This window comes from Ochotona curzoniae, unplaced genomic scaffold (genome assembly GCF_017591425.1).
Source record: "Ochotona curzoniae isolate NIBS_2020 unplaced genomic scaffold, NIBS_Ocur_1.0 contig_2723, whole genome shotgun sequence".
Classification (NCBI taxonomy): Eukaryota; Metazoa; Chordata; class Mammalia; order Lagomorpha; family Ochotonidae; genus Ochotona; species Ochotona curzoniae.
In genome coordinates this window covers 1614293-1639232 of record NW_024465573.1, presented here as the reverse complement: position 1 = coordinate 1639232, position 24940 = coordinate 1614293, and the positions used below count along the sequence as shown (strand labels likewise).

The window sequence follows — 24940 nt, the reverse complement described above, 5'->3', positions numbered from 1 at the left end:
ATTCTTCAATAACCTCATTTATTCAGTTACACATCAAACTTGTTTGAAACCCTTGGCCACTTCAGCAGTGTCACAGGGGAGACAGAGAAGCAGATACCATCACTTGCTTATAGTGCTGCTTAGAGTCAAAAGGTGCAGTTGGGATTTAGTGTTCTGAGCAGGCATGGGAAGGTACAATTAGCTACAATGGATTGGAGAATATTGCCTTGATTACCTCAGCTTAAAATGGAATTTAAAAGAATATAAGTGTTTACTAGGCAACAAGGAGAACAATGCTTGTAAGAAAATCACAGACTGGGGCTAGAGCAGTAGCTTAGCACCTTTTCCTCCACCTGTGGTGCTGCAGTGGGTGCCGGTTCTAGTCCTGGCTGATCCACTTCCAATACAGGCTCCTGCTTATGGCCAGAGAAAGTAATGGAAGGTGACCTAAGTCCCTGGGCCCCTATACCCACACAGGAGACCAGAAAGATGCTCCTGACACGTGGTTCCTGGCTTCAGGATGACTCAGCTTTGACTGTTGTAGCCATGAGGAAGTGAACCAGTAGCTTGGCGATTTCTCTCTCTCTCATTGCTACTGCACCTTTTAAATAAAAACAAATAAAACCTAAAAAATAATATCACAAACAGGATTCACTCAGAAGCAGTGAGTCACTGTGACATATCCCATGATTTGTAAGGAAAAAAACCTGTTCTTTGTAGCATAAGAATTTTATAGGAATAAAAGATGGGAAAGACAGTATGCATTTGTGTACTATATCCTAAGTCCATTTAGCGAATGTTTGTTATCTCTGCTGAAAGTGGATCAGCTGATTTCTAATCTGTTGTATTTTGTCATTGACCAGAGGCAATGGCAGTAGGAAACCACTCCATAGTAACCAAGTTCATCAGGAATAAGTATTATATTCCATTTCTAAGCACTCAAGTGTGAAAATAATTTTTCCATGTATTGATAAAAGTCTTCAAAATAGCATATAAAAATCTTATACTGAGCATTATTAATTCCAGTTCTAGCATATTGTAGTATAGTGGATTTCCAGTGTTTTTAAGTCTAGTTTAATTTTACAAACAAAATCTGAATCTGCGTTATTTGTTGTATGATATTCTATGGACTGCAATAATTAAATATAAAATTATGTCCATATTTTCATCTATTAATACTAAACTCATTATATATGAAGCTATCTTTAGACAGGATTTTGACTTCATGAAATATTTCCATGAAAACTTAATCATGTGTGCATTAGCCATTTTCCCAAACCTTAAATGATTGTTTTATTTTGCTAATTGTTTTTACATTAATACTTACTAAATCCAGGTCTCTAAACATCATTCTCAGAGATTCTGATTCATTAAATCTGGGATAGAAGTTGGAGATAAAGAGAGAGAGAGAGAGAGAGAGAGAAAGAAAGAGAATATCTTCCATGTGCTGGTTTGCTCCCCAAATGTCCGTAAAGGCCAAAGTTGAGCCAATCTGCATCCAGGAACCAGGAGCTTCTTCAAGGAGAGCAAGGTCTTGAGCCACTCTTCACTGTTTCCCCAGACCATAAGCAAGGAGGTGGATTGGAAATGGAGCATCTGAGGCACAAACTGGCTCCCATTGCGGTGCTAGCACTTCCTCCTGAGGATTAGTATAGTAGGCCACCAAGCTGGCCCTACGTGTTTACATATTTAGATTTTTATGTTTACTTTTTCACAAATATTATAACTACCTCAGTGATTCTGATGATCAAAAATATTGGGAAATCTCTGGATAAATGCAAACTGCTTAATGCTGTCCTCCATTGCCCTGCCAACCCACAAGCAGTATGGAAAGTGGATCATCCACATAGGGTCCACCAATAAGTTGTTTAACATAAATTAGCTATATTTGAAAATAAAATTTAACAAATACTGCACTGAACAAATTCTCCTTAAAAAAGACCCTGAGTTAATTGGTCATATGTTTGAGTGAAAAGAAAGTATCATCTTCAAAATGAATAACAAGAAAACATATCCAGGAACTGTGATTTTTTTTTTTCTTTTCCCTTCAGAAATCAAACAGAGGATGACAGTAGGAAACCATTCCATAGTAACCAAGTTCATCCTGGCTGGGCTCTCAGAACAGCCAGAGCTCCAGCTGCCCCTCTTCCTCCTCTTCCTAGGAATCTACTTGGTCACCATGGTCGGCAACCTGGGCATGATCATACTGATTGGGCTCAGCTCTCACCTGCACACTCCCATGTACTATTTGCTCAGCAGTCTGTCCTTCATTGATTTTTGTCAATCCACGATAATTATCCCTAAAATGCTGGTCAATTTCGTGGCAGAAAAAAACATCATCTCCTATCCGGAATGCATGATCCAGCTGTACTTCTTCATTATTCTTGCTATAGCGGAGTGTTACATGCTGGCTGCAATGGCATATGATCGCTATGTTGCCATCTGTAGGCCATTGCTTTACAATATGGTCATGTCTTATGAAGTCTGTGTCTGGCTCATAGTTGCAGTGTACATCGTGAGTTTGGTTGGTGCCACGGCACATACTGTTTGCATGCTAAGGGTGTTTTTCTGTAAGGCTAATATAATCGATCATTACTTCTGTGATCTTTTCCCACTACTGAGACTTTCCTGTTCCAGTACTTACATCAATGAGATCGTACTTTTGTGCTTCAGCACATTCAACATCCTTGTCCCAGTACTGATCATCCTCAGTTCTTACAGCTTCATCATTCACAGCATCCTGGGCATCCGTTCCACTAAGGGTAGGTCCAAGGCCTTCAGCACTTGCAGCTCTCATTTCCTAGCTGTTGGCTTGTTCTTTGGTTCTCTAGCATTTATGTACCTACAGCCATCATCTGGCAACGACCTTGGCCAAAACAAAGTGTCTTCTGTGATTTATACCATTATTGTACCCATGTTGAATCCTCTTATCTACAGTTTGAGAAATAAAGATGTTAAGGTTGCCCTTAACAAGGTACTTGGAAGTAATTTTTTATGACAATATTTTTAAATCTAATTTTAGACAATGTTTTTGTAAGGAGCATGACACAAATAGTAATGTACATACATGAGTAATACTATTGTAGCTCATATTAGACTATTTAAAGTAAAAATACAAGGGTAGAATTGGAATTATAGGATTAGTCTCATGATTGCAGCACCATTTATCAGGTGTTACAGAAGAAAACATGCTTAAAATGTGAAAAGCTGGAATATGCATGATCATGTTTCATTTGCATACAATACGGGAAATTAAGGAAATAATATTTTAAATAAATAGAAAAAAGGCAGTCATTGCATTTTGTTATTTAGAATATTTTTTCTATCTGATCTAATTTCATAAAGGCTCTAGCAAGCTTTCCTCAAAGTCTAATCTCTGCAAATATTCTTGAAGAATACAATGCATACAAAATTCAACTCCTAATTACTAGTAACTATAGAACTAAGTTAGTGAATATGGGAGGAAATTATGAGTGATAAAACACTTCTGATTTATAAGAAGATATCACTATAACAATAAATAAACAGGTATAGATATACTATACATTGTGTGTTCTGGATATATTTGTGAACATTCCATGGTCTAAAATTATGGTACTTTGCTATTACCTTAACTTTCCTGACATTTGCATGCATACATTCCCCTATTGAAAAGAAATGTAGCATCATAATGTATATGAAAAATTCAAACCTAGTATTAACAATGTGTTGCTATTGCATTCATGTGGGATAGTGACTCATGTTGAAAAACTAAAAAGGGGAAATCATGTTCTCAGTAATAACAGCCTGTTCATTTGCTTCCAAACCAACTCTACGTTTTTGGGGAAATGATTGTCTCTTTCCTGGAAGAAAAGGATGTGTCTAACTAATGCGTTACTCTGTTCACACTTGCTTAGTTAAGCTCGAATTGATGCTGTTAGGAATAGAGGTAGAAAATGTATGTCTTTCTTTCTCGGAGATAACCAATCCCATCAACAAGCTTTCATAGATCTTGATGGGGTCCGTTGGTGCCTCAGCTCCACTTCTTGTCTTATTGGTGCTGGAAGCACTTTGATTTTCGTTCCCCTTTACTCTTGTCTCGCTGGACTTTACTCTGACCTTTCCTGTGACTCTTGGAGGCCAGATATGTCAGACACTCTTAGCCTCACAGATTTTGAAAAAAGTGGCTGTAAGAGAACAAATGTGGATACCTCCAAGTAGTATCATTATCTTCAAGTTCATCTCTGTTAATCCTGTGCCAAGAACAGAGAACAGGGCCACTTGTTCTTTAACCCATCGTAAGTATTCATATCTGGGCTTATTGCATTTTGAAAAGTCAATGTCTCCTGAACATGCTTAAACATGTCTTAATTAGTCATCAGATTACCTTCAAAAATATAACATGGGTATCCTAGGGCAATGCCACTATTTTTCTTATTCTGGAAATGCAAACTTATGAATGAGAGAGGGACAGAGGAGCTCAATCACCCCTTGAAAACTAGACGAAGCTCCCTCCTTGGATATCAATGGACTAATCAGTCATTAACTCCATGCTTATGTGAAACAAAGAGTTATATATGTCAATTATTTTATAATTAGTCATCAAGTAAACAGCATGCAGTATGTTTTATTCTTAGCTATTGATGACAAATTTGAGTTTTTTGGTTTCAAAGCATTCATTATTGCATTAAAGCTGTTAACATGTTTAGAGCAGTCTAAAAACATTTGACTCATGCCTAGTGATTGTAAGAACTGGTGGAAGAAAACATCAGTAATGTTTGATATTTACCAGATAGATTTCAAACGACAGAGATCTGTCATTTGTACTAGCACAAATGAGACATAAAGTACAAATAAGTAAGACTTACTAATAACCATTAAAGAAGAAAACATAATCCAATGTAGAAAAAGTTGAAAAGAGCATGCTGTAGCATAGCACTAGGTATTGTGGTAAACCTGGATCACATCTCCAATGCCAGCACTGGATTCGATTTCTCAATGAAAATAGTTCATTAAGTATCACTAATAGTAACAGCATCAGACTTCAGACCTAGCCATATGTACCTTCTGTGTTATATACGATGGAGTTTGAGAATCCGTTGTACACTTGCCCACACTGGTGTGCATGTGTGTGCCCATGTACACGCACACACACACACACACACACACACACACACACACACACACACAGATGATTCAGAACTGGAACAGAGGTTCATTAAATGCACAGGTTCCTTTTACACTGATGCTTTCCTGGTTGCCAAATACAGCTGTCAACTTTCAATGTTAACTTATGGTTTCTGATGATTTCTGATTCCACCACTCAGCCACGAGACAGAAATATTTGGAAGTGGAAAGTGTTCTTTCCCTTAGAGAACTCACTTCTACTTATCTTCCTTTTGGAACAAACTCAAACACACAAACATAGCTGTAAAAGGGGTTTAAGGAAAATCATAATCATCCAAATGGTGTGTGCCAAACTAGGAGTCAACATGTTCATTACTGAAGCAAAAACGCATAATGAAGACTAGAAACAAGGATAATTTTGTTCTGCAATTCCTGATATTAACTAGAAATCAGAGTTGATAGCATGTTGGGATTGTCTCTAGAACTTAACATTTGGATTTAGCATTGTATGTAGGAATAATAATACCATTAAGTGTGATTAAATTAAAATGTTTGGTGTACAATTAAAATACTGATTTGTTAATAGTTAATTAAGATCTATAAAATGCTGTGCTAAGTGGGACAGCTTTTTTTCTATTTTAGTTCTGAGTTCATATTATACCCATACCTTCATTCATGCTAATTCCACGTTTATGACTCCATTCTGTGCTTTACAATTTATATCCTTTCAACAACAAATAAACATGTTTAATTCTTACTCAATTTCAAAACAATCAGATAAGCTGCTAATTCAGCACAAATACTACACATCCTAATGATGATGCGTTCTCTGGTATTGTCCATGGTGTAATAATGCAATTGGGTATTATTTCTATAGTAATTGTCATAATTTTCAGGAATAAGTTGGTTGGAGTTGTACATTTAAGTTTTAATACATTGTAATCATTTATAAGTGATGTGTTCTCTGATACTATCCATGGTTAATAATTATCTTTATTTTGAAGGATAATTAGGCTTTGACTTGTACATTTAAGTTTTAATATATTATAATTATCTGAAAGTGGTGTTTATCCATGGCACAAGAGGTATTCTGTTGAACCTGGAGCCATGCTTCAAAGGTTAAATCTTCACCTTGCAAACATCAGCATCCCATATGGTGATGGTTTATGTCCCTGTTTCTCCACTTCCAGTCCAGCTCCCTGCTTGTGGCCTGGGAAGGCTGCAGAGGATGACTCAAAGCTTTGGGACCCTGCACCCACGTGGGAGACCTGGAAGAAGCTCTTTAAGCCTGGATCTTGGCTTTGCATCAGCCCAGTTCGGGCCATGGTGTCCATTTGGGGAGTGAACCAGCAGATAGAAGATTGTTTTCTGTTTCTTCTCTCTATAAATATGACCTGCCTTTACAATAAAAATAAATAAATATTTAAAAAGGGTTAACCTGGGCCCAGCATGATAGCGCAGTGGTTCAAGTCCTCGCCTTGAATGTACCAGGATCCCATATGGGCACTGGTTTTAATCCTGGTGGTCCCATTTTCCATCCAGCTCCCTGCCTGTGGCCTGAGAAAGCAGTATAGGATGGCCCAAAATTTTGGGACACTGAACCCCTAATGGGAGACCCAGAAGAAGGTCCTGGCTCCTGGTTTCAGATTGGCGCAGCACCGGCAGTTGCGGCCGTTTGGGGAGTGAATCAACAGACGGAAAATCTTCCTCTCTGTCTCTCCTCCTCTCTACATGCATATCTGCCTTTCCAACACAAATAAATAAATCTTTAAAAAAATGAAAATAAAAACCTTTTACTAAGGTTTTACGCTTTCTTGTGAGTTATCAAATAGTCTCAAAAAGCAAGCCCTATATCTAAAAATTTAAATCATTTCACACTAAATTAAATTAGAATTTTTTGTATTGCAAAGAATATTGAATTCAACCATCAGATACACATTTTCTTCCAAATGAGCACTTTGATTTATATATTAGAAAAAATATTTCTTTGACATATGTTGTCTTGTTGCTCAGCATTTCTATTTAATTTCTAAAAAGAAAAATCCATCATTTCTTCATGTTTGGCTTTTTAGGAGCTCCATGCTTTTGTGACATATTTGCAATAGTCTAAGTTGAACTTTATTCAGTCTCTATGTTAAAATACTGCAAAAATTACTCTTTTAAGAATACTGTAATACAATTAGTGGAGAACAATGAGATTTAAGTCTCTGAAATCAATGTACATTGGTACAAGAATTCGCTTTAGACAATTCCTTTAGCGTATTTTCTTAAATCTTCATGAAGTTTAATTTTTTTAAATGTCTAAAGTCAAATTTATTAGAGCTCATTCATATGACATAACATTAAGAATTCCAAAACGCACATGGGGAATAAATGTAATGAAAAAAAACTGTATGGGTTATATGTTTTTCTATACAAAACCCCCTGAGGCATATATTTCTACAATAGTTTTAATTTCATTTCCAGGCAAATTCTTGAATGCTCATTTACTAAACACTTGGGAACCAAAGAAGAAGGAAGGATTTTCTAATTGCTCCTTTGAGTTAATACTTGTGGGAAATCATTGTTGTTCTGAAACAGACCCTTCTGATCTCTGTGTAGAACATAAGACGAAAGTAGCAACGAACCCTTGCAAAGCATCTTTGTGCAAGGAAATGAGCTCCACCAGACATCAAGGTGAGTGACTCAGAGGTGTCACCAAGAAGACTTGCTCCTCACATCATCAGATAGACGTTCCTGCCAGAACAATTGAGAAGAGAAAATGGAACTTTTGAGGGAGGAGGAGGGGTATGTCTGAATTTCACCCCGTCTTTATAAACTTCATTTCTCCTACTTTAAACTCTGTTCTAATGCACAGATGTTTCTGTGTCTCTACTCGTCTTCAGTGTAAGACCCAGACTCTCTGGTTAGCACAGGGCCCCTGAGTATTTCCGTGTCTTCAGTGTAAGACCTAGACTCTCTGGTCAGCACAGGGCCCCTGGATATTTCCGTGTCCCCTGATGCACAGAACTGTGACAAGCGCTCCATTGTGTTTTTAAACGGATTTTAGCTCGGGCTGTGTTAGGGAATTTTCTGTCTGTGTTAACATATCTCAAAGTTTCTCTCAACAATTTTTTTTAAAATTTCATTTTATGACACAGTTTCATTGAAAACATATGCGTTGATATTTAAGGACTTCAGCTACAAAAATAGAATTTCATATAATAATGATCTTGAAGGGCCAAATAAGAAGTGTGTGAGTTAAAACACATCACCCATCAAATGTTTGAGAAATTGCCAACTCATATAATACATATAGTATATAAAAGAAAAAAAGCAGTCCTCTTTCTTGTCAGTTCAATGGAAATATTAGTTTGATCTGTAGTGTAATGGAAATTAGTATTAGTATGGGAAGTGAATATTCTGTTGTAAATCTATGTTATGTGAATGCACAAAACATGTAGATTTACAACAGAACAGCATCAGGATATTCATCATTATGGGACTGAAAATTTTATGTTTTTATTTTATTTACTTCAAAGATTGATCTCTAAATTTTTATTAGAAAGTCGATGTTACAGTGAGAGGTAGAGACACAGAAAAAAGATCGGCCACTGGTTCACACCCCAAGTGGCCGCGGTGATTGGATCTGAATCAATCTGAGAAGCCAGGAGCTTTTTTGGGTTTCCAATGAGGGAACAGGGTCCAAGGCTTTGGGTGGTGTTCTACTGCTTTCCCTGGCCACAGGCAGGAAGCTAAGGGAACTGGAGCAGTTGGTGCCCATATGAAATCCTGGTGCAGCAAAACGAGGATATAGCCACTAGGCTATCCTGCCGGACCCAGGATTGAAATAGATTACAATGAAAATAACACTTGTAATTGTTGAGTTCTTTACAAAATTTAGGAACAATGCATAAAATAATTTTCATATGAGACAGAAACCCTTTTTTTTCCAGAGATTTCAACCCTGAAGCAATTCTTTCAAGTTCACTCAGATATGATTTGCATTGATATTTGAAGCTAGAGTGCATATTCTAAGAGTTCACTAAAATTTTGAACCTTGAAATATTATAATTACAAGAAATATTAAAATGATGTAATTCAATCATTCAATCAGGTCCATGTCTGAGCAGTATAATAAATGGCCTTACAAAAACATTTCAGGAAATTAGATAAACAAGCTGGGTTAGACTGTTGAAATTATCTTTTTATTCTTCAAATTTATTTATTTTTATTGGAAAGTCAGATTTACATAGAGAAGGAGAGCCAGAAAGATCTCCAATCCACTCATTCACTCCCTAAGTGGCCACCATGGTGATAGGAGCCAGAAGATTTTATGATGTCTTCCACACAGGTGTAGGGTCCCAACATTTTGGGCTATCCTCCACTGCCCTGCTACCCCACAAACAAGGAGCTGCATGAGGCGTGAGGCAGCAAAGACACAAACCCACACTGATATGGGATCACAACACATCCTGCGCAAGCATTTTAGCCACCTGGCTGTCACACCAGGTCTTCTTGAACAAAATGTATCTCTTCATGGTTTCAGTGAATTAGCTTCACTTCATGAACCTGAAAACATATACTGTGAGCACTTTGTAAAAGATTTATTTATTTGAAAACCAGTTACCAAAAGAAGAAAGGAGAAAAACACATATCTTCAATCAACTGGTTCATCCCACAATGACTGCAAATGCCAGAACGTGGCCAAGCCAAAGCCAGCACCTAAATGTTATTTTTGGACTCTCCCTCATGGGTGACAAGGATTCGTATACTTGGGCCATCTTCTGCTTGTTTGCCCAGACCACTCAGTGGGAGATAGATTGGAGGTTGAGCAGTTGTGGCTAAGACCAGTGTTGCTCAGGGATGCTGGCACTGTAGACAGTTGGTTAGCCCAAATATGACACACCGCAGGATCTAAAACGCTTCTCAAATAGAACAGTAAGTAGATGTCTGAATACAAAAATTATGTGCCATGTGTATCTCTACTTCACTTGCCGACTACATCCCATTACTTCAGTCATTTTTCAAATGACAAAATGTCTAGACAACTTTCTAAAATTTCATGGTTTTCAAAATCTCATAGAAAATATTATGTGCAAACTGAAAAGATTCATCTTGTGCCAGTGTTTGTCACAAATATTAAGCTTCCACCTACAGTGCTGGAATCTTATATAGGGTCTGGTTTGAGTTCCAGCTGCTCCACTGTCAGGCTAACTTCCTTCTAATGAGTCACGGAAAACATTTTACTTTGTTCCTTGTACCCAACTAGGAGAATCTGTAGAAACTTATGATTCAGTCTCCAGGCTGGCAACACCCTGGTTGTTGTGACCAATTCAGGAGAACCAGGAATGGAAGGTACCCTCTCTTTCTCTTTGCCTCTCTATCTCTCGATAACTTTGCCCCTCAAATAAATGGAATATCAGTAAATTAGAGAATACTGATCCTTTCTTTTTTTATTATTTCATTTTATAATACAGTTTCGTAGGCTCTGGGATTTCCCCCAACCCCTCCCAAACCCTCCATATGGTTACCATAGTACAGTTCATAACCAATCATGATTCTTTCATTACATGCATGGACCATGCAGAGTCCAGCATCTTGTTTTCTGGATAAATGCAACAGTTTCATTGGGAGACCATCGTTGGTCTGAAAGTAAGGCTGGCAGCATATCATCCCCTCCAATGAAAAGCCACTACACAACTTCAACAACAGGAAGAAATGTGGAAATTTACACCATGATGAAGTTAATTGACATGGTATTGAGTGACCAATATGTTATAAAATGCAAGTTTTTAACCACATCTTGTAACTACTTCATTGACATCTCAACTTTAGTTTATGCACTTTTGGCTGCTATAAACCTTGAAATGATTATAAGGTACTATTCAGCTGTCTCGTGTCTATTTTCAGTTTTATATTTAGCAGCTTACAGGAGAATACTAATTCAGTTAATGTTAGTTTTGACTATGATTTGCTGTCAGAGTCCATTTGCTCTGAAAAGGCAAACTAGTGATATTTTGTTTTCTTGAATCATATTATACTGTTGAGTGGTATTAAATTTATAGTGTGATTTCTAACTATATTTTAGATTTCCTCTAGCAATCTATGTAACAATCATTTTAAAATGAATCTTATTTATCACATATAATTTTAAAATATGATCTGTATAGGAAAAACCTAGTGTGTATCAATCCTCTTTTGTTTTGGGAACAGAAAATGTTTTCTCAATTCAGATATCAAATGTAATTTACTTAAAACAATCACAGTTTGTGTCATTGGACAATTGGTAAACCATAACCATTATGACATTATGTTACTTCTCTGCCTTTTTTCAAATTAAGGTGAGAGTAGCTAGCCATTAATTCATGAAAAATCTTTATTTTTTTTAGATTTATTTTATATTTCATTGGAAAGTCAGAATTATGGAAAGAAGGAGAGGCAGGGAAATTCACTCCCCAAGGGCAGCAAATGCCAGAGCTGCTTCCATATAAGGCCAGGAGCCAGGAGCTTCTTCCGGGTCTCCCAGATGGGTGCAGAGTTCCAACGCTTTGTGTTGTCCTCTACTGCTTTCCAGGCCACAAGCAGGGAGCTGGATGTGAAGCAGGGCTATCAGGATTAGAAGCAGAGCCTATATGGGATCCCAGCATGTTCACAGCAAGGACTTTTGCCATTAGGCTACCATGTTGGACTCCATGAAAAAAAAATCTTTTACATTACATTTAATGCTATCCAGAAGTTGTTATGGCTCTTCGTTGTGGAGTTACAGGTCTGCATGAAGAAACTTATGTACGAAGCAGCCATATCGAGCGGAAAAGAATTGAGAGCTACCTGATCCTTCACCTGTTTTCAGATGGAAATCTAGTAAGAAAAAACATCTGGGACTATAGTAAGTACTATTTGTGAACCATGTGCCAAAAAATATTGCCTACCTTTCTTTTTTGAGTAAATCAAAATCTTAATCAACAAAATGTTTGATATGGACATAGGACATTTAGCACACTTATAGGAAAAGCAAAGACTGCCCTGAAAACTGTAGTTAGCTCTGACAGGCAACACTTTACAAACATTTGTGCTTTCTTTTAAAATGTCATGAATTATCTTTCCTTTAATGTCCTTTCTATCACTCCTCTGCTTTTCTCTCTGAATCAGCTTTCCCAGATTATCAGGACTTTAAGAGATTCTTGCATTGAGTCTTTCTTGCAATGCAAAATAAAAAAAGCAAATGATATCCACAGTGTCTCTCTCTCTCTTCTGCATATTCCATCATGTCATACAAATGCAGGTATGCATGTGTTTCCACACACATAAAATAAAATATGCCATCATATCACTTTTAGATCAACACAGTGCAGGCAGGAAAATGAATTCTGGAAACCAGTCCATCGTGACCGAGTTCATCCTGGCTGGACTAACAGAGAAAGAAGAGCTCCAGCTGCCCCTCTTCCTCCTCTTCCTAGGAATCTACTCAGTCACTGTGGTCGGCAACCTGGGCATGATCATACTGATTGCACTCAGCTCTCACCTGCACACTCCCATGTACTATTTCCTCGGCAGTCTGTCCTTCATTGACCTCTGCCAATCCACTGTCATTACCCCCAAAATGCTGGTCAACTTTGTGACAGAGAGAAACATCATCTCCTATCCAGAATGCATGATTCAGCTGTACTTCTTCCTGGTTTTTGCCATTGCAGAGTGTCATATGTTAGCTGTAATGGCATATGACAGATATGTTGCCATCTGTAGCCCTTTACGTTACCATGCTGTCATGTCTTATAGCCTCTGCTTAAAACTCACAATGGGAGTTTATGTTTTGGGCATCCTAGGATCTACAATTCATACAGGTTTTATGGTGAGACTCTTTTTGTGCAAGAGAAGCGTAATTAACCATTATTTCTGTGATCTTCTCCCACTGTTGGAACTATCCTGCTCTAGTAATTACATCAATGAGTTGCTAGTGCTATGCTTAAGTGCATTTAATATACTGTTTCCTGCCTTAACCATCGCTGCCTCCTACATCCTGATCATTGCCAATGTTCTCCGCATTCCCTCCACTGAGGGTAGGTCCAAAGCCTTCAGCACCTGCAGTTCTCACATCTGTGCTGTTGCTGTCTTCTTTGGATCTGCAGCTTTCATGTACTTGCAGCCATCATCTGTCAGCTCCATGGACCAAGGCAAAGTGTCCTCTGTGTTTTATACAATTGCTGTGCCCATGCTGAACCCTCTCATCTACAGCCTGAGGAACAGGGATGTCAAATTGGCACTGAAGAAACTCCTCTGCAAGAAAGCACGTTCATGAAAAGAATCAACAACACTGCAGAAGAGGGCATGTGACTTGAGTAGATAGGTAGTTAATTAGGTTTTCTTTTTCAAAGTTTCGAAATCTTAGTAATGCCTCTCTATGTGATATATCCGTAATTTGTCCTTTAGACTTGCATTTGCAATTATGGTGTCATGACTATGTCTAGATAAACAAAAATAATGAAATCCAGAGATGTTTTGGCCATAAAGGAACTCTGGAATTGAAAAAAAAGAAAGAAAAACAGGAAGAACAATATTAGAATGATAGTTGTAACACACATTCATTATTTAGATTTTATGAAATATGAAGCAATTTGGCTCAAATTTAAATAAATTAATTTATTTGTCCTTTGTAACATTCCTTCACAAAGAAATTAAAATTATTTTCAGGTTAAAATAAAAAACAACTGAACCTTATTCATTTGAGTAACTAAGTGATTGAGGCTAGAGTTTTGATTCTAGTAGTTTCCACATCACTGAATGTGATATTTGGCTAAAGTAACTGTGTGTATGCCTAAGGACCCTTGAGAATTCCTTTCTACACATCAAGTATCTCCATTTCCATCCATGACTCCATTATTATCTCTTAGATAATTTTCATGATATTTTCACTTGATACAATGAAAAAAATATCAAATCTGTTTTAAAGAAAAAATGGAACAAGATCATGGCCATTGTTTTACCATCTGAATCCACTTGTTTTATATCACCATGGTCTCATTGGCCCTGATGATGTCATTTCAATTTATATTTCTATTAATATAAAAAGAGGAGGCTTAGTGTTATGACTTGGCACAATTCTAAAATTACAGTATGTTGTTTTTCCATCCCGCTTTTTCTTTATTTCTTATTTTGCAATACTTTTAAAATTTTATTTCTAGTCAAAGCCTTAATGTGTCCCTGAATGAAGAGTTCAACAAATAGAAAATGGAAATACTATTGTTCAAGGGAATAGATGAACTTATAACTGTTTTTGAGGACTATACTATTGTAATAACAGGGGAAATCAGTGGAGGGGAGGGAATTTAGCGAAAGAGAGAGAGAGTAAGGGAGGGAGGGAGAGAAAGAGAAGGAAGGAAAACTATGACTTTAAATGGCACCCCAAACATTCACCTGACTTCTGTCTCATAATTGTTAGGTCAATATTCATCGTGTGACAGCTGAAAGGAATCCCAGGGACTTGCTCAGTTGGCAACCAGATGTGAAGCATATGTGAGAAAGGAGTTCTATGATTTTCTTGTGATGGAGTTTACATATGTCAAATATCAAAGCTTTCTGGCAGTGCAAAATAGAAGGCTTATCTGGCAGCCTGCTGAGGGACCTGCTCATCTTGAGCATACTTCCCAGGCCGCTCAATCAGAACGCTAGCCAGCTGGTCTTCAATGTGGCCTTGAACCCAGAGCCTGCTTTTCTCTGAATGAATCAACAAAATTCATTATGTCTCCTTCATTATAGAACGTGCTTCCTGACTCAGGCTGGCTTCCGGATAGGTTAAGAACATGTCCACATTACTAGAGTGTCTCTGTGTTCTCTCTACCTTCCATGTTTCCCAAGCTAACACTTTTAATTGGATTTTTCCTACACTGTTTAGAAGATAAGAGCACAGTATTTTGTATCATTTATCATATGTTTTATTTTTATTGTTACTGTACCAATTATTATGCCTAATTTTAATATTTATTTTTATTTATTTGAAAATAGGAGAAAATAAGAGTACACGATAGTAATACCTGGGATGAATTAGTTTAAACAACATGTGACATCTTTAGAGAATCCCAAAGTCCAGTAGCTACTGCTGTGTGAAAGACAGAAGATACTCTTTGGACCCAGGCCATCAAAGAAATTCCCTGAATCTAAAAGTGAGAGTCCTTAGCAAAAAGGCAAAGCAATAGACTCATCAAATAATTTGATTCTCGGAGTGATTCGAACATGAAACCTTAGCCAAAGCTGGTCATTTTTTAAAATGCATACTGATGGTCCCAGCACGATGGCCTAGTGTCTCAAAGTCCTCAGCTTGAATCCCAAATGTGTACCAGTTTTATTCCTGGCAGCCCCACTTTCCATCCAGCTCCCTGCTTGAGGCCTGGGAAAGCAGTCAAGGACAGCCCCAAACCTTGGAACCCTGCACCTGCATGGGAGACCTGGAAGAGGCTCCGGGATCCTGGCTTCAGATCGGCACAGCGCCAGCCGTTGCAGTCACTTGGGATGTGAAGCATCAGACAGAAGATCTTCCTCTCTGTCTTTCCTCCTTTCTTATATATCTGACTTTGTGATAAAAATAGAACATATTTCTTTAAAAATGCATACTGATGGTGTAGCAGAGATGTTATGAGATGTTATGTTTCTGACTCTACATTTTCAAGTAAGTTAATTTTGAAAAAATTAAAAAGAAACAAGGGACTGCTATTGCACTATAGTGGGTTATGCTGCGCATTGAAACGCTGACATCCCAAACAAAAGTAGCCTTTTAAAAAAAAAAGATTTATTTTATTTCTATTGCAAAGTCAGATATACAGAGAGGAGGAGAGATAGAGAGGAAGATCTTCCATCTGATGATTCACCCTCCAAGTGAGCACAATGGCCGGTGCTGTGCAGATCCGAAGCCAGGAGCCAGGAACTTCCTCCAGGTCTCCCAAGCAAGTGCAGGGTCCCAAGGTTTTGGGCCATCCTTGACTGTCTTCCCAGGCCACAGGCAGGGAGCTGGATGGAAAGTGGGACTGCTAGGATTAGAACCGGCAGCCATATGGAATTCAGACGCTTTCAAGGCGAGGACATTAGCTGCTAGGCCACCGCATCCAGCCCTAAAGGTAGCCTTTGAGTTCCAAATTCACCATTTCCTATCTAACATTCTGGTAATGCAACTTTGGGAAGCTGTAGAAGATAATCCATGTGCTTGGGCCCCTAACATCCACATAGGAGCACAGGTTGGAGTTCTGGCCCTCCAGGTTTGGAGTTAGAGCCTTTGGAGCAGTGAACCATGGACAGAAAGATCTCTTTCACCTTATTTCCCCTTCTCTGTCTCTCTCTGTAACTCTACATATCAAATAAGTATTAAAACATACAGACCCTCAGACCCAATTCAAATATGTTAGCTCAGAATATGCAAATTACTATGAGTAATCTCTACACTTGAAAGCTTCCCACTAATTGGAAAGTTTGAGAACTGGCAAAGAATCACTTCATGAGAAGCCAGGCAGCTGGGACAATAGCAATTGACATTTCTTTTTTCAGTGGGGTAATTTTGACAAATGAAAATCCTTGGAGAGCGCATGTCTCTATGGTGCTCTGTTCCTGGCAGATCTATACCTCGGCAAACCTACATAGCAAGGCAGACACTCAGGTGACTATGAGATGAGAAGAGGTTTGCTGCCCTGAGCCTGGGAAGACACCAACTGAACAACTAGAGATGCTGACCTGTGACAACTGTAGAAGCTGACCCAGGGACTCAGAGACCAAGGTCTGGGCCCTGACCTCTCACCCACAGAGGTCCCAAACCCTGGGTACCAGCAGCTCCCAACACTAGCATTAGTGCCATTCTCTTTCAAGTCAGAGACAATAAACAGAAAACAAATCGTGGCCTTCTGATCTCAGGCAAGAGAAAGGTGAGTGTGATTTTCCTAAATTTGTGATTTGAGAATATTAGGTCCAGAAGTAATCACTGTGAAAACTCAGGAAATTATCATTTTTTATGTGTTTATACTTTATTATACAGTTCCATAGTCTCAGGGATTTCCCCTTTTTCTCTCTCCCACTGATTTGCCTTATATTACTACAATAGTATAGTCTTTGAACAACAATCACAAGTCCGTCATTCCTCTGTTTAAGTGCATCCTGACATTGTAGGTATGGACAATGGTAGACAATGGTGGAAAGCCCAGCATCCTGTTGTGAAGATGTATTTATTATACATTTAGCAGTTTCACTGGGAATGCATATTTCAGTTGGAAGTAGAGGTGCATATTGCTTTGTATCTTCACTTCTTGGTATGGTAGTCTCTCTTCAAGAATTATTCAGTTAACCACAAGAATCTCTTGTTGGGTCCAGCTCCAGCAGACAGGGATTCAGAGTGCGACTCAGTGAACGAAAGAGATCTCTGTCAGCTTCTCTCACTACCTTTCTCTCTCTTTCTTTCTCTGTCTTTCTCACTCTTCCTTCACGTTTCAAGTAAATGAAAATTAATAAATGTACATCAAGAAAATACAGGCACTGAAAGAAGCCAGATTTTTCTGTGGAACGTGAGGAGATAACTGGAACTGGAAGGATAGCGTCAGTAGTCAGTGTGTTTATTTACATTGAATGTCCTAAGAATAATAGTGAAAATCACTTTTCAATGTTTTTACAAGTTGATTACCGGGCCTGGCATGGTAGCCTAGTGGCTAAAGTCCTTGGACACACCGGAATCACACCTGAATCCCATATGGGCTCCAGTTCATGTCCTGGCAGTCCCGCTTCTCATCCAGCTCCCTGCCTGTAGCCTGGGAAAGCAGTAGAGGACAACCCAAAGCCTTGGGTCCCTGCACTCATGTGGGAGACCAGGGGAAGGCTCTTGGTCCCTGGCTTCGGATTGGCTCAGCTTTAGCCATTGCTGCCACTTGGGCAGTGAACCATCAGATAGATCTTCCTTTCTGTCTCTCCTCCTATCTGTATATCTGACTTTCCAATAAAAATAAAGAAATATTTTTTAAAATCTATTACTTCTTTTTCTGAGTTTTGCTTTTTGTTTTTATGAAGAATAAGTAGCTGGCAGACACCGTGGCTCAACAAACTACTCATCCATCCACTGTGTCCAGGGGAGAATCAGGATGCCTTTCCTTCTCTCTGTCCTCCCTTCCCACTCTTTTTCTCTTTCTAATCATCTCCTTTTCAGTTTTTTTTTTTTATTTGCTAAACTCTATTGAGAAGCAAGTGGACAGACACTGAATTGAGACCTGAAGAAATAAGCAATAAAATGACTCATTTTCTGTTCCAAAGGCATTTGCAACATAATCTATGCTATTAGCATATTTTCTATCCTGAATTAATCTTAAGGTCAAAATTAAGATCATGTACTTTACAAGTGAATTTAGCAGAAGCAACAGATACAACCAAACATTGATTGCTTGTTAACACATCACATCCCAACAGTCATGTACTAAGTGGTAGAAAAATTCTGTGATGCTTGATACAAGGAAGCCTGGCATTCACCATTAAGAGAGTCATGTGACAATAAAAGTGAAGTAAAATCACAGAGCAAAAGTTTTGAATGCTTTCCTAAGTTACAACAGAAAGAGATTCGATTTTTTGTTTAAAGTATTTTTTGTATTATTTATTTTCCTAGTTCTATTAAAAAACACATTATGAAATATCAGAAAAATAGTATTACTTTAATGAAAGCAACTTCATATGTAATCTGAGACCATATAGTTTTCAAAGCTGATAGTTTTAGAAGTAGTGCAGAAACAAATCACTTAAACTATGTAATTCTCAAAGAGGTATAACAAAAATGTCCATTGCAGCTATTCAAAAGATTGAGTTCTTGCTCATAGATAAGATGCAGGAACTTTGTTTTTCAGTATAATTATGTTTATATTTTAAATTCATTATTTTCATAGCAATTCCCTATGTGATTCTGATGATGAGCTTCATTGGGAAATCCCTGAATTTAAAAAAAAAAAAAAAAAGGAAGAAGCATCATCTTTGTCCAACCTCTGCAAGTGTGTTATCAGACCCAATGCCACTGACCTCTATGAAATACATTGTTCAGATGACTCATCCAAAATGAGACATGGAAATTGAGTTTTGAGTTTGACATAAAAAGTTCTAGTTCTAGATATGCTGTGTTCTAGAAAGTAAGGTGTTTGTTCATCCTACATATCAGTGTCACACACAGATTCAAAGAGAGAGGTAGACACGGTGTGAAGGATAGGGTGTTATGATGGCCAGCTTGGTTCCGTAGAGTCTATCACTTGTTACATTTTGGTAATCATTGTCTTGTCTTTGTTCTAATATAAGGCTAAGCTTTTGCACAAATTCTAATTGATGAACATAAGTAGTTAAAGTATCCACTCAGGACTTTGATGTTTTCTTTTTATTAGATACTTTTTTATCTACTTGGATATTTCAGCCAGGAATTGGTGAAATTGAAAATATCCCTGTGTTTGGGTGACATACTGTCCTTGCAGTATTCCATAATGTAATAATGAGTAATGATAAACCCATCACTTGGTTTTTTAAAATTTCTACCAGGATTACTTAAAATTTTCAGTGTATACATCTTTATTTTGTTCTAGGTATCCCACATTACTTGATGCTAACGTGTTACTATTTTATTCTTATGTCAAATGGTTTTAAATTTTTAATTCACTCCTTAATTCACAACTTTTGGAATGAAGATATAGAAGATCTCAGGGAAAAGAGTGCAGATGAAACTCTATGCAAACGCTAACTAAAGATGATTTTGTGATAATAAGCTAATATCAGATGCAGGAGCTCTAGGCAAGACAGTGAAATTGCCAAATACAAATTGGGATATTCCATAATGACAACCACTTAAACCCAAAAGTAAGGCCAAATGAAGAAAGTAATGAGCAAATCAGAAGGCTCAATAATATGCATTGAGATTCTTCTCTCAATAGATAATGGAGCTGAAGACAAAAAGAAAACAGTGCACATGTGGAAAATCTCAATGCAATTGAGTGATTGAATTCACTTTGAGTGAATATACATGGCCAGCTTAAACAGAAAACACATCAAGATATCTTAATTTATTTACTAAAACTGATCATATACTCAACAGTGTCTTAGATAATTCAATTCTGTTCATTGATAATAGTAACTTTTAATTTTTTTAAAAAAAGTTTTTCGGAAGATCAATACTTGTTAAGTTTCGTTGATTTCAGAAATTCCATTGTGTAATGAGAACTTTAAATAGAACTGATGAAATATTTTATTGATGTTGCAGATTGAATATATCAAAACTTGCAAGTAATGTGGAATGGGGAAAGAAATTTACACTGTTGTTGATCTAGAAGTAAAAGAAACAGCACTGTGTCTGTAGGAGTATAGACAAGACCTATAAACAGTACTTGACTATCAGGATGCCAATTTTATTCAAATCCATAAATTTTAATGTATTTTTCTATCATGAATAAAGAAAACATGTGATATTTGTGTTTTTAGAACAGTGGTTTTTCTACTTTTAACTTGTTGAACACTTTATTTGGTGGGGGATTAAACCTAAGACTAGAAAATAAATAAAAAAACGTGTTATCACAAAAATTAAACTCAAAAGAAGGGAGGTTGAAAGAAGTGTTGGAGAGTTGGGCTAAAGGGATATACAATCTTAGATTTGCATATTGAGGTACATGAAATCTATTCTGTTCTCTTTCATGTAGAAAAAGAAATGTGGTTAGATTTACTTCAAAAGTTTGGGTAAAATTTTCACGTCCATTGGTAATGTATTAATTCACTCCTTTCCTCCCAGACAAATATAATAAAATAAAAGTCCACTCCTTTAGTCAAAATTGAGCCCCTGAGTATATACTTCAAAGTTTTACGAGAAAAGATTTAATGGTGCTTAACTAAGCATCAGTGCTCTTCCAATATGTTTGTCATCAGGAGGATCTAGGCTCTTTAGCATTTCCTTTGGTGTTGATGTCTGCATGTTGGTTGCGCTGTGTAATTGCTAGCACTCTGTAACTTAAGCGAATTCACAAGCCTGTGAATTGTGTGACTCTTTACTATGAAATCTTAAACTATCCCAGGTCTCCAAGTTTTCACTCAGTGTTCTTTTCGAGTTGTTTTATCATTTAGCTTTTTCACTCGTGTTGATTATTCCAGGCACATTCCCTGGCAAGGATCAGAAGCTTACATTTGCATATTAAATGTACTTCACAACTCAGGTGTATGTCACTTGGATTATCACAGTGGTAGCTGTAGCGGTTATTTGGCTACTCACAATTTGATAGAATAGAGGACCACCTCTATAATTCTGTATTTAATAAGTATGTGTCTCTTTTTTTAAAAAAGATTTATTTTTATTATTTTTTCATTGGAAAGGCGGATATACAGAGAGGAGAGACAGAGAGGAAGACCTTCCATCCGATGATTCACTCCCCAAGTGAGCGCAACGGGCCGATACTATGCCGATTCGAAGCCAGGAGCCTCTTCCGGGTCTCCCACGCGGGTGCAGGTTCCCAAAGCTTTGGGTCATCCTCGACTGCTTTCCCGGGCCACAGGCAGGGAGCTGGAAGGGAAGTGGGGCTGCCGGGATTAGAACCGGCGCCCATATGGGATCCCGGGCGTGCAAGGCGAGGACCTTTAACCACTTGCGCCACCGCGCCGGGCCCAGTATGTGTCTCTTTTTGAGTATAGCCTGATTCAAATAAAAGAAGAAAAAGGAATATATTGAAATATTAAAAGTTATATGTAAGACTAGGAAAAAGCTCCTGATTTTGGATCGGCTCAGCTCTGGCCAGTGTGGCCACTTCAGGAGTGAGTCATCATCAGATGGAGGATCTTTCTCTTTGTATCTCCTTCTTTCTCTATATCTGGCACAGGCCTGAATGAGCAGATTCAAAGCCAGGAACCAGGAACTTCCTCTGGGTCTCCTATGCAGGTCCAGGATCCCGTGGCTTTGTGTGATTCTATACTGCCTTCTCAGGACACAAGCAGGAAGCTGGAAGGGAAGTGGAACAGGCAGGTCATGATGCGGTACCCATATGGGATCCCAGTACATGCAAGACAAGGATTTAGCCCTTAAACTATCACACCTGGCCCAAAATTAACCTTCAATAAAATTTTGTGTCTCTAACTTTAGCTGATAATTACAGTTTGCTTTAAAAGTGATGTAACTTATTAGGTATGAAGACAGTAATGATTGAGATCACTTTCTAATGAATAAGTCTTTAGGTTTATTATGAGGTATATTATTTTTCTTCTAGAAAATGGTAGTCAAGGCCCAAGGAGGCAACTGCACTCTCTCACAGGCATTAACTGACACTGGATAAGGTGTCTGACACCAAGGCCTGAGCCCATACCCACCACCCATCCTGCTGTGATTAAAAATGCACAGTGGATCCTGGAATAAAACCACCTGATTAGACCAGTGCAGCTAGCATACCTGCACAATGGCTGCAGAGGAATTGCTTTAGTTGAATAACTTTTAACAACCTGAGATCTTTTTTTTTACTAAAAATCCATATTGTTTGATATATACCTAAACATACAAAATTCTAACTAAAGTCTGTGTACATGCCTGCCAGAAATCAGTCACAAGTAACTGAAGATTACTTCAGGTAGACCCAGTTTGCTCCCTCAAAGTTGTCAAAGAGCCAGTTGTATTTATTCACATCTAATTCTCTAAATATTGAATTTGTAAATTTCTGCTTAGAGTTTAAAGTAACTGAGAAATTAAAAAATACCAGACAATCAAATGTTTTCAAAGATTAGATAGTAAAAATATTTAGAGTCACTAGATTTTTTAATATCTGGAAGAATGGTTTATGAATAGTAAACAAAAGCACATATTGTTTTTAAGTATTGACAAAGGTTAAGCAACAATGTCAGGGACCAGGAGAATATTAAAAACAATCATCATAAATATGGAGTGTCAGCTGGAAAAGGTAGTACCAACATAATCTATCTGACAACTTGTTTTCTCTTCTTTCTTTAGAAACAGAAAGAAACAATGGCAGCAGGAAACCACTCCACAGTGAAGGAATTCATCCTGGCTGGGCTCTCAGAACAACCAGAGCTCCAACTGCCCCTCTTCCTCCTCTTCCTAGGAATCTACTCAGTCACTGTGGTCGGCAACCTGGGCATGATCATACTGATTGCACTCAGCTCTCACCTGCACACTCCCATGTACTATTTCCTCGGCAGTCTGTCCTTCATTGACCTCTGCCAATCCACTGTCATTATCCCTAAAATGCTGGTCAACTTTGTGGCAGAGAAAAACATCATCTCCTATCCAGAATGCATGACTCAGCTGTACTTCTTCTTGGTTTTGGCCATTTCAGAGTGTTACATGCTAGGTGCAATGGCATATGATCGCTATGTTGCCATCTGTAACCCCTTGCTTTACAATGTTACCATGTCTCATCAGGTCTGTGTATCCCTGATTCTAGGAGTGTGCACTATAGGTGTGGTTTATGCAGCAATTCACACAGGATACATGCTTAACGTTCATTTTTGCCATCTCAGTGTGATCAACCATTACTTCTGTGATCTTCTCCCACTCCTACAACTTTCCTGTTCCAGTACCTTTGTCAATGAATTACTGATTCTGTGTATTGGTTCACTTAACATTTTCATCCCTATCCTGGCCATCCTTAGTTCCTACACCTTCATCATTGGCAGCATCCTCCGTATTCGCTCCACTGAGGGCAGGCTCAAAGCCTTCAGCACTTGCAGCTCTCACATTTCAGCCGTTGCTGTTTTCTTTGGCTCTGCAGCATTTATGTACCTGCAGCCATCATCTGTCAACTCCATGGACCAAAGCAAAGTGTCCTCTGTGTTTTATACAATCGCTGTGCCTATGTTGAACCCCATCATTTACAGCCTTCGTAATAAGGACGTCAGTGTTGCTTTAAAGAAAATAACAAAAAAAGTGTTATTGTGAAATTATAAAAGGATGATGATTTCTAACATAATGTAATTGATTGGTATAATACATGAATTAAATGTCTTAGCAAAGATTCATTCATAATATTTGTTAATTGAGATTATTTTGTTACTTATTTCTACAATTATTTATGTGTCTTATTTTACGTAGAACAATTTTCTCCACATTTTCATAAATGAGAGAATTCCTTTTGTGAGAGCTAATAGTGTCCAACGCACACACAGGCACATACATATATTTGTATCACATATTTTCTCCCTTTATCCCGTGATGGACACATATGCATTGATTACATATCCTTCCTGTCATTTAAAATGCTGCAATATTTGTGAGAGTCAATATGTTGTTTTGGTATATTGACTTCATCTCCTTTGATTGTAAAACCAGCTGTCCAAGAACTGGCTTATATTGATTTAAGACTTTGTGCCTACTTGTTTGCAATGAATTTGCTTCAAAAGCTTGAATATATGCTCTCATTGTCTCCTACCCCATAAAGTTTATTTTTTTATATGTTTATTTATTGTCCATAGTAAAGTTCCATAGGCTCTGAGATATCCCCGTTCCAACATTCTGATTCCCTCAATGCCTCCACCCCTGTTTTCTCCCAATAGTATAGTCCTTCAATATCAATCAAAAGTCCAGCATATTATTATCAAAGCTTACTGTGACATTGTACGTATAGACAGAGGTAGAACACCCAGCATCCTATCGTCAGGATAAATTTATCAGTTTCATTGGGAGCCCTTTTATTTGGCAGTAGAGTTATATCTTCATTTCCCAATATGGTATTTTACATTACATTCTTCCTCTAGATGAATATATGTAGATACATGTTTGTCTATATATCTATTGATCTTGAATTTTTGTGTGCAGTTTGCTTTGTTGTCAGAGAGAGAACATATGTCCTTTGGGGATTAGAGTTGTTCAATGATCATGACAATCTCTGGTTGGGCCCATCTTCCTGCAAATGAA

The 24940-nt window shown here is 37.8% G+C and overlaps 3 protein-coding genes across 3 annotated transcripts; all 3 read left to right on the top strand.

Moving 5' to 3' along the window:
• Positions 1–2017: 2017 nt before the first annotated feature.
• Positions 2018–2977, top strand: LOC121154231. Its single transcript, XM_040977185.1, has one exon. The coding sequence runs from the start codon at positions 2045–2047 to the stop codon at positions 2975–2977; it is 933 nt and encodes a 310-aa protein (XP_040833119.1). The 5' UTR covers positions 2018–2044.
• Positions 2978–12427: 9450 nt separating this feature from the next.
• On the top strand, positions 12428–13363 carry LOC121154230. Its single transcript, XM_040977184.1, has one exon. The coding sequence runs from the start codon at positions 12428–12430 to the stop codon at positions 13361–13363; it is 936 nt and encodes a 311-aa protein (XP_040833118.1).
• Positions 13364–23029: 9666 nt separating this feature from the next.
• LOC121154229 (olfactory receptor 8G1-like) lies at positions 23030–23965 on the top strand. Its single transcript, XM_040977182.1, has one exon. It carries the CDS (start codon positions 23033–23035, stop codon positions 23963–23965), a length of 933 nt encoding a protein of 310 aa, XP_040833116.1. The 5' UTR covers positions 23030–23032.
• The last annotated feature ends 975 nt before the right edge of the window (positions 23966–24940 follow it).